Consider the following 21,323-nt stretch of genomic DNA (forward strand, 5'->3'; position numbering starts at 1 on the left):
AATTCCACCCCCCTTTCGCTCCTCTTTTATTTCCTCTGGGAGGGGCCATTCATTGTCAACCTGTGGCCTTACTCCCAAATTGACCCCTGTTGAATTTGGCTTGGTCAGTTTCCCAAATGAAGCTATGCTTAAATCCGTTTATATGTTGTGAAATTAAATGCAAAGTGCCAGGCTTCTATGGAATTTCTAGAAGCCTGGCACTCTGACAAATTAGCCATCAATAAACACATAGATATAGGCAAAAGAGATAAAAAGGGTAGAAAAAGACCAAAACACCTCCCCACCAGCAGTCAGCACCTAGAGGAGCATAGATTAACTCCCAGATTAATACCAGACCAACCATCAAGTAAACAATACCCCCATCAAGAAACTGCCAAAGAAGCCAAGATTACAAACCGCCCAACCAAAGAACATCTACCTCACCAACATTGACAGGGCAAGTCACTAGAATATAAACAGAGAGCAAAACCCACTCCTGACTAGCACTTCCCTAGTTTGTGTAGTGAAATTAGAGTTTATGGATCTACCGTTTTAACCTTACATTGTGCTTTGCTGTCATTAAAGACAATAGTTCTTAAGTGTTACCCACAAGATAATTGGAGGAACTGTTTGATGTTAACTGCACAAAGTTGTTACACAGATTGTGCCTCACTAATCATGTATGGTTCTTCAGACTAGAAGATCTTTCTGTTTCAAAGGATGTCTTTTTAATTAAAGTCAGTGACACGATGTTCTATCTTCAGACAATAACAGACAGGGAGCCCATGCAAATGAAATGATAGTCTGATTTCCCCAAGGTTTTTTTTTCTTCTACCTAGCAGATGAAATGAATTGGCTATCCGTACCTCCGCTCTTGATTAAGTGTAATGCAGTTTGCAACCAAAAGATGATTAAGAATGTGTGCAAAGGTAGTCATTTTTCATCAGTGTTATTTAAGATAAGGCATGTTTTTCATTTCGGTTATTTTCTAGAAAATAGTTGTATAATTATTGGCACAATAATCCAGTAATAGTCCCCATATCATTATGAGCATAAAACAGCTATTATACCATTAGCAAAGCTGAATAGAGAGAAAACTAGCTCCACACATTTAAGTCATTTTAACTCTAAAATGAGTATTTTTGCAAGCTGGCTCAAGTTTTTATATTCATGCAGTAATGAAATAAAGGAAGGTGAGTTTGGATTAACCATACCAATTCATGCTTGATCACATTCAGTTGGTTCCACTTATAGGAATTGCTACAGAAATTAGAAAGTCTCCCATGGTTGGTTTAGCACGGCAACTATGACCTACTTACACTTATCAATTAACATAGGAAGATGTTTGGAGTAACCATAACAAATGACAAAGTAGCCCTTATGTGCACACCTTCCGCAGGAGAAACTCAACCAAGCATCCTTGTCCATTATTGAAAAGTCAGAAATTGGGGGAAAAAATGTCGCCTGAATTGTACCACAAGAAAGTTGTGGGAAACATCTGCAACACTGGCAAGCACACTGGATGACAACAGCATTTGTCATGCAACAAAGGACAACTCACAGTGTCATTGCACGCCTGATGTCATTTACCCTTCCACCCTCCCCTTGACTTTCCCTGCAGTCAAAGCTGCATGGAGTTCCGCTCAAATTGAGTGCATCTTCACCTTTAATCTAAACTACAGATGGTCCTCAATTTATGACCGTGATTGAGACCATAATTACAACCATACATTTTTATGGTCATAAGTTGAGGCATCGTGTGAACAGATTTGAAGTTATGACCAGTTTTTACTATGGTTATTAAGGGAATGCTGCAGTCATTAAGATAGTTCATTAGTTATGACTGTATTTTATTTGCATTGACTACACCGCCCCGAGTCCCTTGTTGGGAGAGGGGGCGGTCTAAAAATCTAAGAAATAAATAAATAAATAAAATAAATATTCCCCAATGGCCATTTTTTTTTTGCTAGAAACTGGAAGGTAACGCCAAAAACTGGCAAAAATGTTGCAAAGTGCAATCCTATGACTGTGGGATACTGCAAATGGCCATAAAGGTGAGCCAGCTGTCAAGGACCCAAAATATGATCACATGATTGTGGGGCCATCAAAACTATGAAAATAATAATTAGCTTTGAGAAGGTCCATTCTAACGTCAAATGGTCATAAATCAAAGACTACCTGCAAGTCACTTGAATGTGCCTCTGAACTTAATATTTCCAGAGCCAAACTGATAAGAATTTTTATATTTTTCAAGTGGAAGAATTTGGGTGATTAATGTGTTGCCAGGAATGTGAAGTGACATCTCTCAAATAACACTGGGACAGAGATTATTCATGGTAGAGAGTATAGTGTGTGAGTTAGTGCTTTGAGTACAGATGAGCTTTTACAGTGTATCTTTAGAATTTCTGAAATGAATCTAACAACCGTTCTTAACCAACTGTCTTGTCTAGCAAGATTTTATTTATCCTGCTTGATAGCAGTTCTCCACTAGTGTCAAGTCGTAGCATGGAAACAAGTTGCCTAATAGTCTAGATAGAGAAAATGTATTGCCCTCCTTCATAATTTGCAGACAAAAGGAAACAGATGCCAAGGCTGAAATTTATGGATGTCTAGTGTTGGCTCACTGTGCAACAAATATGAAGTTTCTGGAGACAAGTTTTAAGAAATGCATTTTTACCCTGAGATAAATTGTTTCATACATTTCCAGTTCTTAAAGAATACTTAGCTGAGAAGGAAAACAAAGTGTCCTAAAAACAATTTGTCAGACCAAAAACTTCTCTGACCAATTGTCCTTGGTCTTTCCTTTGTTCTGTCTATGTAGTAAATGGGTTATAGCGTCCTTTGGACTTGCTGGCATAGACAGTCTTCCCCCACTGTGCTTTCTTCTGCATTGATAGGGATCTGCGGAAACTTGAAAACACAGTTTTTGGTTTTATGATATTTGGAAGCATTGTGAAATAGTCTGTAGCTCTGAGTAGTCAGAACCTGGTTTGAGAACTTGTTCCATATGTGTTACCTGTTGAAGAACGCACTCTTAGCCCCACCTGTTGGGACTGTCCGAAAGATGCTTTTCAAAAGGCAACTGGACTGTTTTTTTTCCTTGAGGAAGAAGAACAAAATGTTTTGTTTCTCACCCAAGAAACTTCACTGGTTGTGATTTGGGGGTGGGTGGGTGGGGGAATGGAAGGATAGGTTCTGACCAGATGGTGGGGGCGGAGGGGGGGAAGATGGAAGGATTGTGTTTCTTTGCAGTCACTTACTGCAGTTGTGCCTTTGTACAGGCAAATTTTATTAGACCCAAAATAGTGTTTCATGTATTGCAACTTGCATTATATAATTTATTCAGTTTACTCTGATAAAGGCTTTCTTTCTTTATCAGCCTTTCTTAGTATCATTAAGTGCTAAGTAGCATTACAGGATTTTATCTGATGCAGAATTCATTTAGCCATTATGAAATACAAGTATCCAATAGAACAGAATACGTGCAGTTCTGAGTTGAACCTTGCAGGGTCCTTGCAAAGAACTCTCTGAGCTTTGCCATTTGCTTACAGACCTTCCATTAACTCACTGTGTAACATTGTCAGTGAGACTAAGTGTGGGGTTTGCTCACCCTTTTTTCAACCCAGTAGCTTGTTCTGCCAGTGTTGGTGGAGATTTGATTTTCTTGATAGTTCCTTGATTAAGTTATTGTTTTCTGCTTGATTGTTTGTCTTTCTTAATCCCTGCTTATCTAGGGGTTGATTGCTGGAGAAGATACATTCTGGTCTTTTTGTTTCCTTCTTAGCTTTTTTATTCTCTTTTTAAAATGGGATGTAAATGTGGTTTATCTCTATGTTATCTATTGATGGCAGATTTCTGCAAGCAAGCAACCAAGCTCAGACAGCATCAAGAATTCAACAATAGAAGTATCTAGAGAGTGTTTTTTCTGACCTCATACTCAGAACTGAGGCTTGTGAAACCGCAATGATGTTTAAAGTTAGTTTAGGCACATTTTCTTAATCAATAACAGGGATATTTAATCAGTTGGTTAATTTAAAGAGTGGTGTTGTGATTGGCATAATCTTAAAATAAACAATAATATTGTAAGAATATTCAATAATATGATCATCTCCATGTAATTTTATTTTATTTTATTTTATTGTATTGTATTTTATTGTATGTATGTATGTATGTATGTATGTATGTATGTATGTATGTATGTATGTATTTGTGTTACAACCCCTGGTATGCCCAAATATGGGAAGGAGCTCACTACTCCCTCTTTCTGTCATTCGGCTCATCACAGAAGACCATCCAGGCAGAAAACCATATTTTTATTTTTAATGTTGCCTTTTTATATTTGTGTTGTATTTGTGCTGATAAATAAAGGGAGACTAGTATAGATATATATATTTGTACTGAGGTCTTGATTTTAACACCCCTTCCCTATATGCATTCTCTTGTTGTTCCATTAATAAAAATCATTCGGTCAGTGTATATCTATTGACCAATAATTTATCTGAGCTGCATTTTTTAGTAAGACACTGTTATATTGACCTGGGATAAATCAATTTAATTGTGGAACAAATTATATAATAATATTCAGTTGCTATAGTCTAGTTAAAACAAAAAAAGGTTTTCCCTTATTTTTCAGGGGTTTGCATACTTAGTTTTCTATCATTTTTTTCTGTATTTTAAAATATCATATTGTCTTTTAAACATGTATATTGCTAAAGTGGGATAACATCCAATCAAAACAGATCAACTTGGATTTAATGCACCTTCTTAAATCTCTTATACTAAAATCATTAGAACTTAATGTTTAACACTGATTAAAAATAATGACTTAGTAGACAATAGCAGATACTAATTAAGTATTAAAAGGAGCCTATGTAGAGATATAAATTATGTAATAGAAATGTTATCTACACTCTTTAAGGATAGCTAAATAATTACAATTTGTTATCTGATTAATAGAAAAAACATTGCTTTTTTCCCCCTTTGGATTATTACTTGTATATACTGAAACAGTTTCTCCCAACCTGGAAGATTTTCAAAGGTATGGATTTCTACTTTTAGAATTTCTAAGCCTCTGTGTCTTTTCTTAAAAATTTGAGAGCTAAACCCCACACATTTGGAAAGTCCAAGATGGTATTTTGAACTGTATGGCTAAATATCAACATGATCTTCTGAGCCCATTTCAAAGCAGCAGATACTGGCAGTCATTTCTCTCTTTGCAGATTTGGATTTCATTACCAATGCCCTATAAATATAAATTCAATCAATCAATCAATCAATCAATAATAAATAAATAAATAATAAATAATAAATAAATAAATAAATAATAAATAAATAAATAAATAATAAATAAATAATAAATAATAAATAATAAATAATAAATAAACAAACATACATACATACATACATACATACATACATACATACATACATACATATATATATATATATATATATATATATATATATTTGTAGAGCCATGTGTATGGAATTCTCTGTCATACCTAGTAGTTTGCTTCATGTTATGCCAATAATATTTGCACCGTGAATACGGGGGTAAATTAATACATATTCCATATGTGTCTATGACATAGTGGTCATACTTTAGAAAATAACGTTTGTCCTACATTTCTTTGATAGAAATGTCTTCTGTACTTCCTTCCATAATTGTTGGGGATGAGCAGTGTGGAGGTGGTTGATTGAGTAATAACAGATCCCTTCTACCCCCCCCCTCCGCCTCCATCCTCCTCCATGTGTTTTTCGTTTAAATATTTGTTTTTAACTTTTTATGTTTTAGATTTTATGTAACTGTAAGCTGCCCTGGTATGGTATGGTAACATGGGTGCCAATAAATGTTATAAATAATAATGCTAATAGTGGATCACCTTATCAGTGTCTGCAGCAAATTCTCACGGACTGATTATATGCAACATCATAATTTTTCGGGCACTGGTGCCCGGCAGGGACCCACCCCTGGTAATCTCCCCAGGTGCCATGTGGTGAAATGGGTAGAGGGCTAATCCTATCATGTTTTGAGGGCCATGTCTTAATCCTATCACCCTGGAGCTGAAAGTGGGGGGCCGGGGTGGGGGACAGGGAGCTGCAGGAAGCTACTTTGTCTTTAAAAACTTGTTTCTCCTTTTCTCATCCAGGGAAACATTCTGCCTTTTTAATATTTCCTAGAGTATTTCATTTTCCTAGGAGAGGGGTGGCTGCTAACTTCCTACAATATATTGGAAGCTTTTCAACTTATTGACTATGACTGGGGTTAACATTCTTTTTGGATACAGAACATCATTCCTGACTTAATTTTTCTTGGGGGAATCTACCAGTAATTTTGGCTTCATCTTTGCCTTTGATTAATGAGACATCTTCCAGGGATATTTTTGCTGCTTAGTAATGAAATCTGATCTCCACTCTCATTTTTTCCTGTATCCCCAAGCCTGTGCATCCAATTTATATTCTTTTTCAACCTGGGTCTACACATTTACGTAAATGAATGGTTCATTACACTCAAGTTGGAAACCCCTGCTTAGTTGAATATAATTTACTCTTCAGATATTATTGTTATTGCATAAAAGACTAAAACCAACTTCTGTACATGTATTTTATGTAAAAAAAATCCTATATTCAAGTATAATACATTATTTTCAGGGTTACAATACCTAATTACAATATACTGTGTCTCTCAGTTTTATAGAACATTACTGGTGTTTAAAGGATTCATCTTGGTTAGAAAGAAGTTCTGAAATTCAATTAAGTCCTCATACTTAGTTCAATCACTCATTTCTTGACTGTGTCCTTAAAGGGCTTTTTTTAAATGAAATGTCTATAACAACTGTTAAAGTCATTTATTATTCTTTAAAGTACTACAACATTCTTCTGTTGTTGCAAAGAATGCACATAATTTTCTCCTCTAAATTTTTTTCAATGTAAATGAGTATCCAGAGGCACTCAACAAATTTTCAGACTTCTCATCTCAGAGGTTTCTTCCATAATTAAAATATCACTGGATATGTCAGCTGTTTGTGATTTGGGGCTTAGGTATGAGTGGCATAGCATTTTCATTAAAATCCATGGTGATTAATTCATTTGCAGGAGATTGTGAGATTCAGTTAATGAAAGGCTGAAAAAGCAGAGAGAGAGAGAGGGAATTTGTTACGTAATAAATATTTGAAGTTTTTTTTTTTTCATTCCCGACTCTTGGATTTTGCAGAACCAAAGACAGGAATCGTTCTAGACCAGAACTCAAGAATCACCTGTTCTGGACAAATGGAGACCTTTGAGAATTCTCACCAGGAGAGTAAAGACAGGTGATACCTTTTGCTTGCTTTCTTCGTTTCATTAAAATGCATCTTAACATGGATATAGTCTTGGGGTACAATCTATATTTACAGGTAGTCCTCAACTTATAACAGTTCGTTTGCTGACCATTCAAAGTTACAACAGCAATGAAAAAAAGTGCTCTTAGGGCTGTTTTTTCAAACTTACTACCAAACCTTTTGGGGACCTTCTGACAAGCAAAGTCTATGGAGAAGCCAAATTCACAACAACCTTGTTACTAACTTAGCAACTGCAGTGATTCACTTAACAACTGTGGCAAGTGTTGTAGCCTGCCAGTGGCCAGGAGAGCTGGCAGCAGATTCAAACAGTGAGGAGGTTGGGGAGAATCATGGGCCAGTCCTGGAGTCTGGGGAAGGCTCGGATGAGGGCTCTATGTCAGAGGCAGAGAGGGGGCCAGAGCCGTATGCCAGTTAAATATCAGTGATGCAGATGAACAGTTGGAGCCTGTTCCCAGTGTGTGCATGCGCAGTGTTGCCCGATGAAGGGAACAGCTAAAGAACAGGGGTCAACTTGGGAGTAAGGCCACAGATTGACAATGAATGGCCCCTCCCAGAGGAAATAAAAGAGGAGGGAAAGGGGAGTGGAGTTTGCAGGAGATAATTAGTTCACTTAATTGGTTCCTGACTCTCCGAGACTCCTTGCCAAGTTTTGCAGATATTGGCCTGGCAGCTCTCCAAGCCAGATAAGGTCTGTGACTATAAATCCTCCCTTGAAAGACAGCAAATTCACAGAAGAATTCACAGCAAATTAATAAAAAGGGTTTTTTTTGTTGGGACAAGGAGTTTGCTTCATGCCGTTGGGAAGCCTCAGTCAGAACAGCAAGAAAAGTCATAAGACGGGGCGAAACTCACTTAACAAATATCATAGCAATAGAAACGTTGGGCTCAGTTGTGGTTATAAGTCAAAGACTACTTGTATCTTTACGTGTTAAAGACTAAATAACAATATAGCAGCAATCTATGTTGGAAAGGTCACTTTAGAACTGGAGCGTTTTCAGCTGTGACAGCCTCCTGCAGCCTTGTGCCAGCGAAAATGGCAGAGGGCTGCAGGAGGCTGCTGTGGCCGAAAACAAAGCCTGGGAAGGCCGCGTGTGGCCCTACTGAGCTCCCTTTTTGATAGCAGAGGCACCACGGGCCTCTCCTTCGCTGTTTCCAGGGCGGACCCTTGGGCCAGATCTAAGCACCCCTGCTTTAGAAGAAATAAGAGGATAAACGGTTCACATCCATAGTTTCTGAACTGTGTAAAATCGTTTCTAAAAGGCTTCTGGATTCTCATGCCCATGTTTTGGAAAGGATATTGAAAACCAAAAGGAGGGCAAGAAGTGGAACTGTGTAAATGACCCAAAGGATATATGTAAATGATGAGGGACATGGGGGTTAAGTGGGTAAGATCCTGAGTTTGTTGATCAGAAAGGTCAGCAGTTCCGAGGTTTGAATCCCTAGCGCCGCGTAATGGAGTGAGCTCCCATTACTTGTCCCAGTTTCTGCCAACCTAGCAGTTCGAAAGCACGTAAAAAATGTAAGTAGAAAAATAGGGACTACCTTGGTGGGAAGGTAACAGCGTTCCATGCGCCTTTGGTGTTTAGTTATGCTGGCCACATGACCCTTTACCTTTAAATGACCCAGTCATATCAGAATATCAGTAGCAGAATATCATTTGCAGAGGAATCTCAGTTTGCTTTAATTCATTTTTTTTTTTTAAATTAAAAATTGAAGATGGGCATTGGTGACTATAGTTTCAGAGAGATACAGAAAAAGGAACCCTAACTCTTATGGTGTTAATACAAAATGCAATTCTTTTTTTTTTAACTTTGCAGCGCCCCTCCTGGATTTCCCCCGTTGTAGGCTATTATATCATACATTCTGTGTGCAGTTACACAATGTATGTACATATTTATTTATTTCCGTTATATGGTCACCCATCTCATCTGTGCAACTCTGGGCCAATGCTTCAAGTGACATCATCTTTGTCTGTGGTTTTTGTGTCCATAAAATCCATGCACTTCTGACTAGGGGCAACTAATATTGAACAAATTCATATATCACATTCATATATCATGTGAAGTCGGACTGATATGGGTGGGTTTGTTTAAGTTTCCTAATTAGGTTAGGATAAATGCAGCATGTGATTTCCAAATGGAGAATACCCACTCTTTGCTGAGCAGACAACACAGCCTTAAAAATCAGATTGGAACGTAGAACTAAGAATGACAACTGTTTGCTAAGCAGTTGAATTAATGCTCTCTATATTAAACCATTCTTGTAGCTTGCTATCCACATGCCTTAATGTCTGCGCTGGATCAATTTGGAAGACTTTAATACGTTGGCTTGTCAATAATTTGAAAACAAGGAATTAAAAGAGCAGTAATACAAGAGAATCAGCAGGAGTGGTGCGGTGGAGCTCTCACCTCACAATCAGGAGGCTGTGAGTTCAATCCTAGGTAGAGGCAGATGTTTCTTTCTCTGGGCACACCAAGAATATATTTGCTGAACAAAACTCTTCATTGCCAATAGGAAGGCATCCGGCCATTAAAACTTTCTCCATTCAGTTGCCCAGACCCTGGGTCTTAAATGAAGATGAATACAGAAGAATCAGCAATGATAAATGGAGCACAACCTTAAATGCATGCCGAAGTGCCAATGCTGATTATCTAACTTACGAATGAGGGTTTGACACAGGCAATATCAGATATAGCCACATGTATACCTGCGTGCACATTACCTCTGAAGAATGTAGAGCCTCACAATATTATATAAATTTGTAGAGTTTTGTAGAGAAGAAAATGGTGCAGATTTAAAATATGTTAACCAAGGATGCCATCTTAGAGTACGATGTTTTCTAAGTGCATGTAAATTACATCTTTTGGTAGGCTGTCTAAGGACAATACCACCAACTGTGGGAAACAGACAAATAACAGTCAGACTCGTGAAACCGATAGGCCCTCCAAGCGGCTTCGAAGGAAAAGGAAGCTGCTTTTAGATTCTGAAGAAGAAGAAGAAAATGGAGACGAGGAGGAGGTAATTCAATATGATTTCTTTAATTGAAAGAGTAGCTAGAAGGCTGTAATGAAACTTGTAGTGATAAGAATTTACCAGGTAAATTTAATTAATCCTTTTACATTTAAGTAGTATTTTTACAAATATTACTTATTGTGTCAAACCAAACGAAACCAAAACATACACATTGTATACATCTAAGTCTTATAACATTGTGACTTTACATTAAAACAAAAGGGAAAAAAGATTATTGGACACACTGTATACATATAAATCTGATAACATTGTGATTTTACATTAAAACAAAAGGGGGAAAAAGACTATTAGACACATTGTATACATATAAATCTGATAACATTGTGGTTTTACATTAAAACAAAAGGGAAAAAATAAGATTATTGGAAATCTTGATGCTTTGCCCTTTTAGCAGAAAAAAAATTTATTGCAGAATCAGATTTTGAAAAGTAACAATCCCACCATTTCACTACTGGAAATTAGAAATTAGTTGACATGTTGAAATTCAGCCATCAGAGAACACTACTTCATTAGAAAGTTTTAAAATGTTATTTTGCTGTAAAAGGTAGATAATGTGTTTCAATATATTTAGTTTATTTGTTTCATTTATATTCGATATTTCTGCTGGTAGTTTGAAATACTGAGCAAAAAATAAACATTGCAAAAAGAGTGAAAATGACGTTCAGCGATATATGAAAAATGTCAGTGTATTTTCATCTGGTTTGTTTTATCTAGGAAAAGAATAAATTGAATCCGAAAAACCGCAAGAACCCAAAATCAATGAAGCAAGGTAAGGGTGCAAAACTCACCTTTAAACTGTTCCATGGCAAAATGCTGCTATAAACTCAGTACTTTGGCAACCTCTGTAATAATACCCAGAGCACTAATGTTCCAAAGAGCATTCCATCAATTTTACACTTATCCTTATAGTCTGTGAAATGTATTACTTGTAATCCTTGACTTACAACCATTCATTTAGTGGCCATTTGAAGTTGCGACATTGAAAAAAGCGACTTATGACCATTTTTTTCACATTTATGACCATTGCATGTTGCAGCAGCATCCCCGTGGTCATATAATCAAAATTCAGGCACTTGGCAACTGGCATATATTTACAACGGTTGCTGTGTCCCAAGATCATGTGATCCCCTTTTGCAACCTTCTGACAAGCGGTCAATGGGGAAGCCAAATTCACTTAACAACCATGGTAATAACTGCAGTGATTCACTATATGTATATATGTATATATATTTTGTAGGCATAGTATTATATTCCTAGTTACTTGTAAGTTCCATTCCAAAGAATTTAATTCTGAGTAAATATATATAATACGAGCTTGTGTTGTAAATGTTATAAATGAGAAGGTTCAAGAAACCCCTAAAAAGAAAGGGATGATTATGGCATTGGAACTGTGATTTTTGAAATCTCCTATCCATCTATTGCAGTGGCTCTCAACCTGTGGGTCGGGACCCCTTTGGGGGTCGAACGGCCTTTTCACAGGGGTCGCCTAAGACCACCGGAAAACACATATTTTCGATGGTCTTAGGAACCGAGACACCAATTTTATGGTTGGGGGGTCACCATATCATGAGGAACTGTATTAAAGGGTCGCGGCATTGGGAAGGTTGAGAACCACTGCTCTATTGTGATGAGAAGGTTAAGTCTATCCAATCATATTCACATGATGAGTAGAATTATTATATTTATTAGGATACACACACACACACACACACACACACACACGTAAAGGTTCCCCTCGCGCTGTCCGAAGACGTGTCTGTGGTCATGTGGCTGGCATGACTAAACACCAATGGTGCACGGAACGCTGTCACCTTCCCACCAAAGCACTAACTGCTCTATTCCTTTTTTATCACAACATTGCACACCATTGCATAAGTACATTGTGACAAGTGTGCTATCGCTTGTCCCACGTGGCTCTCTCTACGGAGCATACTCTTGTCTCCCAGAAGCAATTTTTTTTTACATTCTATCTCTGATTTTCTCAGCTGTTCCTGCAAAGAAGAATGTTTGGAACTGGATGACATACTTAGAAGAAGAACGAATGCCAGCTGCTCCCTTGAAACTTTTCAAAGAGGTTTGCAATCTCCTAGGTGTTCTCTTGTGGATGACTATTGAATACAGGTAGTCCTTGACTTGCAACCATTCGTTCAGTGACTGTTCGAAGTTAACAACAGCACTGAAAAAGTACAATACAGTACAATACAATAGCAGAGTTGGAAAGGACCTTGGAGATCTTCTAGTCCAACCCCCTGCCTAGGCAGGAAACCCTATACCATTTTAGACAAATGGCTATCCAACATCTTCTTAAAGACTTCCAGTGTTGGGGCATTCACAACCTCTGGAGGCAACTTCTGTTCCACTGTTTAATGTGTTCCACTGATAAAGTGATGTGCGGCTGTTTTCACCCTTAAGACCCTTGCAGCATCCCTGGGATCACGTGATTGAAATGGAGGCGCTTGGCAATTGGCTCGTGTTGATGACGGTTGCAGTGTCCCAGGGTCGTGTGATCACCATTTGTGATCCTCTGACAAGCAACGCCAATGGGGAAGCCAGATTCAATTAATCTGCATTGCTAACTTTAGATCTACAGTGCTTCACTTAACGGCTGTGACTAAAAAGGTTGTAAAATGGAGCAAAACTCACTTAGCAACTGTCTTGCTTAGCAGCCGAAAGGTTGGGCTCAATTGTGGCTGTGGGTCAAGGACGGCCTGCATGTGAGTGTCTTTGCATTTGCCCTTAAACCAGAATTCTTTGGGGGGTGAGAAACTAAAAGAACCAGATCCTGTAATGAGATGGAATATGTTAAGGCTATTGAAATCCCGTAAAGAGCTTCTTCAATGCTTCAGAGAGACAAGCCTGGGTCCATCATAGTTCTAAGAAACCTACAGAGCAGAGGTGGGTTGCTCCCAGTTCAGCCTGGATTGGGTGAACTGGTAGAAGCGGCGGCAGGAGACTCTGTCCACCCGCCTGGACACTTCTGTGCATGTGCAGAAGCGTCATGCATGTGTGCAAGTGTTCGCGCCTGAACCGGTAGTAAAAAAATTATCAGTAGCAGCCCTCCTCTGTTACAGAGGCCCAAAAGTTGTTGTTGTGATGATGATGATAATTTTTGGTGAGATTCACAGCCTTTGGGGCTGGTTGGTAGCTCAACAGCTCGAGTCCTAACCAAGGACCTAGGAACTGTAAAGGCGTTGTTGTTGTTGTTGTTGTTATGGCATTTCAGGCTGGTTTTGCATCTCCATATAGGGTTTGTTGATGTGGAGAAGAGAATTCCTTCACCGCCTTCTTCATTCTCTCTTCTTCTCTTGCACAACTGCCTGTAGAAGAGAGATGCTAGTTTTCTCATGGCATCCAAGCAGGGAAACACATCTCAGCACTCCTTACGAGTGTTTGAACCATAAAGATTTATTAAATCTTCGCACTGCATTTACTTTGAGTTCAGTAGAGAGAAGTTGCAACTAGGGTCAAGGTTTCTTGTTGGGAGGAAATGGTGAGCATCAGAAAGAAGGAACAAGACAAACCACTATCGGTTTTTGTCTGGAAAGGGATTCAGTGCAAGTTGGGGTGTGCACGTGCTTTATTGTGCATCTTCCTTGTTAAAAGGGTAATATGTGAATTAACCATTGTAAGCAGTTTAATCTTCACATTTAATTTTACCCACAACCCCTGTTTTAATTTGTGTCTATGAAATTGCTCGACACCAGTATCATATCTCAGCCAGCAACTGTATAAAGCTAGTTTTCAGCTTTGGTAATTAGCATAGTGCTGACATTAATTTGTCCTTGACTTTTTAGCATGTTGTAGATTATCTTATTAAAAAGTAATCATTACAAGTGAGGGTACAAGTAGCAGCCAATTGCCATATCTAACAACATGCACAAAATCAAATCACAGAAAATGTGATCATAGCCTCCTTCCCGTCCACGCTAAATTATTTCCATTTCTTCAAATAAAATGGACATAATCGAAAACACAGCATTGGGAAGATGCTTGATTTGAACCATATTTCACTGCCAGTTTTTATATGTAAAGCTCAGCTTCTTAGAGGGATTTTCAAAAACATTTTTATCTTTCTTATATTACTATCTTATGACATTGTAAGCTGCTGAGAGTCACTTGACAGTGATATGGGCAGCACATAAATTGAATGAATGAATAAATGAGCCAAGATTTTAAAAAGACTTTCAGCTTTGTTTAATGTTTGCCTGAGTCCAAATTTCAGAATAATACTGTCTCTTGGTCTGATGCTTCTCCAGGTCAGATTCAGAAATTCAGTTCATACACTATATAATATCATGGTGTGAGCTAACTAAAATTTAGGATATGAAGCTATAGTTAGGATATCCAAGTGTATAAGTGTCAAATTAAACATTATAGCAATTTGCCTCCATTTCCCGCTTATGACCCTTTTTCACACTTACCACCATTGCAGCATCCTTGTGGTCACATGATCAAAATTCAGACAGTTGGCAACTGGTTCACATTTATGACCATTGCTGTGTCCCAAGATCATGTGACCTACTTTTGTGACCTTCTGACAAGCAAAGTCAATGGGAAATCCAGATTCACTTAACAGCCATGTTACTCACTTAACAGCTGCAGTGATTCACTTAAGAACTGTGGCAAGGAAGGTCATGAAATAGGGGCAACACTCATTTAGCAACAGACTTGCTTAGCAACAGAAACGTTGGGCTCAATTTGTAAGTTGGTTGCAAGTCCAGGACTAATTGTATCATAACAGCAATCTGTGTTTTACCAGTTAAGAAAAGAACGTTCCATGGATTGTCTTTAAGGCATCATTTTAGACTAGAAGCACAAGTCTGTCAATTCAAACACTGCACTAAGTGATCATTAAACTTTAACTGTCCTTCATTTCTATAAACAGCTTACTCCCACATAAAAAAAACAAGAGCATATTTTAAAAATGTCACTTAAACCTTAATTATAGAAAAGGAATACTACATACTTGATATTCCTGCTGTTCTGACTTAGGCTTCACCAGAGCGTGAAGCCAACTCCTTGTCCCAAGAAAAAAACCTTTTATTAACTTACTGTGAATTCACACATCCAGCAAAGTCTTTCAAGGGAGGATTTACAGTCACAGACCTTCTCTGGCTTGGAGAGCTGCCAGGCCCATATCTGCAGAACTTGGCAAGGAGCCTCTGAGAGTCACAGGCCAATTAAGCGAATTAATTGTCTCCTGCAAACTCCACTCCCCTTTCTCTCCTCTTTTATTCCCTATGGGAGGGACCATTCACCGTCCACCTGTGGCCTTACTCCCAAGTCGACCCCTGTTTCTTTAGCTGTTCCCTTCATCTGGCAACTCTGCACATGCGCCCACTGGGAACAGACTCCAGCTGTTTGTCTGCCTCACTGATGTCTGACTCCGAAGGCAGCTGATAACTGTCAGACGGCCTTGGCCCCCTCTCTGCCTCCGACACAGAGCCCTCATCCGAGCCTTCCCCAGACTCCAGGACTGGCCCATGTTCCTCCCCAACCTCCTCACTGTCTGAATCTGCTGCCAGCTCCGCTGTCTGCTGGTGGGCCACAACACCTGCTTCATTTTTTTTTTTTTTCCGCACATTGACCTGGCAACAAGGAGTTTGTTAAGTCTACAATAGTATTTTATTTCTTTCTACCGTAGTCTCAGTCCTTTCCACAAAACAAAAATGGATTTAAAGTTGGAACGAAGCTTGAAGGACTGGACCCTGAACATCCATCTTTATTTTGCGTTCTTTCTGTTGCTGAGGTACCCGTCTGACTTTTTAAAATAACAAAGAAAATAACTGGGAGAGAGATGAAAAGCATGTCAATGATCAGTTAATTAATTCTGGCTGAAGTTCACGAAATGCCTACTGGCATTAAGGAATGCTTTTTAAAAACATTTTAATATACTGTCTTGGCAATGTTAATATACATTGGTAAATGAACTGAATATTTTTCACCCTCAAAATATATATATATATATATATATATTGGTAGCCCGAAAAGATATTGAGAGATAAGACCAAGAATCTGAACATTTTTAATTGGCTTTTTATATAGTTCTTGTACAGGGACGTGGTGGCTCAGTGGCTAAGATGCTGAGCTTGTCGATCAGAAGGTCGGCAGTTCAGTGGTTCGAATCCCTAGTGCCACGTAATGGAGTGAGCTCCTGTTACTTGTCCCAGCTTCTGCCAACCTAGCAGTTCGAAAGCATGTAGAAATGCAAGTAGAAAAATAGGAACCACCTTTGGTGGGAAGGTAACAGCGCTCCATGCGCCTTCGGCGGCCACATGCTTGAGTTCTGCTAACAAAAGGGTGCAAAAACAGTGTCTGTGAACTGTGGCGCCACCAATAAATTAATACAATGAATGCATCCACTGTTAAAAGTTAATCGTGTTGAAAAAGAAATAGGAGCAGAGTTTTTTAACACGGGCTTTTGGTGTGTTTTGTAAAAGTGGTAACAATCTCGCCATTGTGGTTGGTTGTAGGTGCAGGGATACCGAATGCGATTACATTTTGATGGTTATTCAGAGTTTTACGACTTCTGGGTTAATGCTGATTCAACAGACATCCATCCTGTTGGCTGGTGTGAAAAAACAGGTCACAAGCTGCTCCCTCCTAAAGGTAGAGTGTGTGTGTGTGTGTTTGTGTGTGTGTGTGTTCATATATTTATGTGTGTGAATGTGAATGTGTATGTATATGTACACGTACTGTATATGTATCTACCAGTATCTATCTATCTATCTATCTATCTATCTATCTATCATCTATCTATCATCTATCTATCTATCTATAATCTATCTATCTCTCTATCTATAATCTATCTATCTATCTATCTATCTATCTATCTATCTTCCTTCTATCATTTATCTATCTGTCTATCTATCTATCATCTATCATCTATCATCTATCTATCTATCTATCCATCTATCTATCTATCTATCTATCATCTATCTATCTATCTATCTATCTATTTATCTATTATCTATCTATTATCTATCTATCATCTATCTATCTATCATCTATCTATCATCTATCTATCTATCTATCTATCTATCTATCTATCTATCTATCTTCCTTCTATCATTTATCTATCTATCTATCTATCTATCTATCTATCTATCTATCTATCATCTATCATCTATCTATCTATCTTCCTTCCATCATTTATCTATCTGTCTACCTACTTACCTTTTTAACCATTCTCAGAGATGGGACTTTGGACTGCAATATTTGGACCATAGAGCCTCTTGTAAGTGAAATCTTTCAGGAGAGAAAGTTATTTCTAGGTTGATCATCTTGAGGTGTAAATCTGAGAATGCAGTCTGTGGTACACCACAGGCTTTTTAAAATTTATTTTATCAAAAATCTTTTTTCTTTCTTTCTTTGTCTAGGTTACAAAGATGGGGAATTTAACTGGGCTTCCTATTTGAAGACCTGCAAATCTCAGGCTGCCCCAAAAAACCTTTTCAAGATCCTAAGCACAGTGAGTACCAACGCCAGTTTCTAGTTTGTCTGTTTTGGGTCCTTTCTGTAGAAGGTATCAAGGTGCCTTTGGCTAATGCTTAAAATTGAAACAAAACCGATGAGAGAGAGAGAGAGAGAGAGAGAGAGAAGGAAGCAAAAATCAAATAGGAACTATTATCTCTCACGTTATATTTAGAATTCAGAATTTATTGCCTGTGTTTGTTTGTTTAGAATTCAGAGTTTATTGGTTTGTGTTTATCTGAGCAGAGGAGTAAATTAGCCAAGCACAGCTGGCACAGAGTAGCTGGCTTTTTATCTCCTGTGTTAACCCTGCTCACAGAACCCCCGGCATTTGTTCAGTGTTTGAGCTGAAAACATTTATTGATTCATGTTCCTGCTGCTCATCTGGGTATCTTTTCCTAGTTGCACATCTGGCGTTTTTCAGGTATTTTGGTTCCTTTGGATTCTACTCTTGTCAAGTAGCCACATTTCTTCACTCATGTGCCAATCCTTTAGATTTCAGGGAATTAAAAAGATCTTTTTAATTTTGCATTCAGAGTATCACAGCTTTAGGGAGACTTACGATCAAGGTCACCCATCTCATGAAACCAGTCGTCCAAATTATGATTTCTTAAATGAAGCACAAGTCTCACAGCCTATTAAGCCAAAATCAAACATGCCCTGCAGGGGTGGGCTGCTAGGATTCACAGGGGTTCGGGAGAACCTCTAGCTAAGATTCTGTACAGTTCGGAGAACCCCCAAATCCCACTCCTGGCTGGTCCCGCCCACCCCTCCCCGGCCTTCCCAGGAGTCCCCACTCAGCCCGTTTTGGATGCAGGTAAATGCAGAGTATGTGCGGAGACTCGGGGAGGGTGAAAAACGGGCCTACCAGAAGTTCAGGAAGGCTGGAAATGGGCCCATTTCTGGCCTCCAGAGCTTGTGGAGGCCATTTTCGCCCTCCCAGAGGCTCGAGGAAAGCCTCCGGAGTCCGGGGAAGAGCAAAAAGGTCCTCTCCCCGCCATGCTGCAGGAGGCCAACTAGGCCACGCCCACCATGGCCACGCCCACTCAGCAACCGGGTAGAGAACTCCTCGCTAACATTTTTTGAAGCCCACCCCTGAACATGCACTACTTCGATTTAGAGTCTTATGTGGATCCAGCAGTAAGATCAGATTTTCTTCAACTCTGTGCAGACTGAAATACATCTAACGGCAATTATTTTTCCCCCTCCCTGTTTTCTCCCATCCAATAGCCAGTCACACCTTCTGGTTTTCGGGTGGGCATGAAGTTAGAGGCAGTGGACAAAAAGAACCCTTCCCTGATGTGTGTGGCAACCATTGCAGACATGTTGGATAACCGACTGCTAGTTCATTTTGACAACTGGGGCGAAAGCTATGATTACTGGTAAGAACAAGAATGTGTTGTGTTGGTCAGAGCAATCAGGTTTTGCCCAAGAACTGCAGAATGTAAAAATCACTTTGAGATAGGGACACCTCTGGAGCAGTGGTGGGTTCCTGCTGGATCGCACCGGATCGCGCGCGCTCCCTTTCGGCGCTAAACCTGGATCGCGCGCTCCCTTTCGGCGCTAAACCCGGAAGTACGGTCTTGCCCCGCCCCTGGCGATGCGATGACGCTTGCCTGCGCTCCACCAGCTCGGCTGGGAACGGAGACGTTTCTCTGCTCAGCAATGTCTTCAGTGGAGTGGTGGCAGCCTGGCAGGCTGAGCCTGCGTCCCTTTCAGGCGCTCTGCTCCGCTGAGGAAACGTCTCCGTTCCCAGCCGAGCTGGTGGAGCGCAGGCAAGCGTCGTCGCATCGCCAGGGGCTGGGCAAGACCGTACTTCCGGGTTTAGCGCCGAAAGGGAGCGTGCGATCCGGTGTGATCCGGCAGGAACCCACCACTGCTCTGGAGCCAGTTCTGTTGTTCAGTTGCGTCCAGCTTTATTCCCCATTCGGTTTGTTGAAGTTCTGATTGTAAGCCCACGAGGAAATATGTGCAGTGTTCCATCCAGCTAATTATATTTTGGGCCACATAGCTTGTCTACAAACTGTAATGAATAAAGAACTAAAATCTAAACTTCGTTTGGTCTAATGTAGAGATATAAATTCAAACCATATAGCTTACCACGTATGAGATTAATACAGGAATGTGCCATTAGAAGAGAATATTTGTATCAATTAGAAGAGAATATTTGTAGCTCAAAGTTGAACTGTGAAGTCCTTGGGGCTCTCTTGGTGGTTTTCTTGCAGACATTTCATTACCAAACTAGGTTACATCATCAGTGCACTGATGCATTGCAAGAAAACCACCAAGCTCAGAGAGCACCATTTACAACTTAAATTTACTCAAAAGTCTGTTTGACAGGTATTTGGGATAATGAGGGGTGAAATGGGTGTTTTAACTTTCTGGAGGTTGGATGTTTCAGTTAGAGCTTGTTAAAGCTCCCTATATTTCATAAATACAAAAAAAAATCATTCTAAATCTAGATTACCATTTACAGATCTTGAAGGCTACGAAAGAGATGCTATTGACTTGCCCTATTGCATCCTTGATATTAATGTTCAGCATAGAAACATTAGGCAAAGTTTGCATAGCTGTATTTCATCGTGTATAATATACTTTTGGTGCAGGTGTGATGCAAGCAGTCCATATATTCGACCTGTTGGTTACTGTCAAGAAACTGGAACTCTCTTAACAACACCAGCTGGTAGGTTAAAAGCACCTCATTTTCAGTCACCATGGTAGCATCTGCACGAAATTTAAAAGCTGCAACGGAATTATGTTATGTGTCTTATTTCAGTCACTCTGCTTACACTGAGGAAGTCCTACTTACTTGTGCATGTTCTACAGATATTTTTAGAAAGTAGGTGTCCCAACCAAATTCGTATTCCTTGGAGCAGGGGTAAAATGCTTGCAGTTCGAATCGGGTCGCCCGAACCGGTAATAAAAAAATGCTACCGGTTCGGGCGAACTGGTTTTTCCGAAGAACGTCATCATGTCCGTTTTCGACGCTCTGCGCATGCACGGAAGGTCCTTCACATGCGCGGAGGTGGTGTGTGTGCTCACATTTGTGAACTGGTAGCGAAGGTAGGTAGATTTCACACCTGCATTGGAGTGCTAGACAAAATTTGGCTCATGTAAATTATCTGGGAGTTTCAGCAGAAATTGATTAACAAAGGTATCATACCAGGGGAATGCAGGATCTGAATATTTTCTTCAAAAGGAGCAGGACATTAATAAAAGAGAAAGACTAACTTCTTCCATTAAGTTGATTCAGATTTACTGGCACAGTTTGGTTAGAGCCTCAATTGATTCTTACTTTGTTGCTTGCCATATTTCTGTAGATATTCCATCAATTCCTGTAGTCGTCTGCCTTGTTAATGACTGGAGTGCTAATCTCACTTAAACCTCTAGTAAGACTAGAGTACTAGAATGATGCTCTTATAAATAGGGAATACCTTCCAAGATATCTTAGATGCTGCTATTTGATTATATAGAATTTTGGTAGGCTTTTTCCATCTT

At 39.3% G+C, this 21,323-nt stretch overlaps 1 protein-coding gene across 5 annotated transcripts in view; it reads left to right on the top strand.

Moving 5' to 3' along the window:
* Nucleotides 1-21,323, top strand: part of LOC309396434 (lethal(3)malignant brain tumor-like protein 4) — a 50,137-nt gene that overhangs the window by 3,630 nt on the left and 25,184 nt on the right. For all 5 annotated transcript variants that reach the window (XR_014176114.1, XM_081961571.1, XM_081961568.1 and 2 more), the window contains exons 2-10: nt 7,193-7,289; nt 10,190-10,337; nt 11,067-11,121; nt 12,338-12,426; nt 15,997-16,101; nt 16,826-16,961; nt 17,732-17,823; nt 19,056-19,207; nt 20,432-20,508. Coding sequence is in view for 4 of the 5 variants with exons in the window: in XM_081961571.1 (XP_081817697.1) it covers nt 7,249-7,289; nt 10,190-10,337; nt 11,067-11,121; nt 12,338-12,426; nt 15,997-16,101; nt 16,826-16,961; nt 17,732-17,823; nt 19,056-19,207; nt 20,432-20,508 (895 nt within the window). In the remaining variant the exon portion in view is untranslated. The remainder of the gene's footprint in view (nt 1-7,192; nt 7,290-10,189; nt 10,338-11,066; nt 11,122-12,337; nt 12,427-15,996; nt 16,102-16,825; nt 16,962-17,731; nt 17,824-19,055; nt 19,208-20,431; nt 20,509-21,323) is intronic.

This window comes from Natrix helvetica (assembly GCF_964273705.1).
Source record: "Natrix helvetica genome assembly, chromosome: 9".
Lineage (NCBI taxonomy): Eukaryota > Metazoa > Chordata > Lepidosauria > Squamata > Natricidae > Natrix > Natrix helvetica.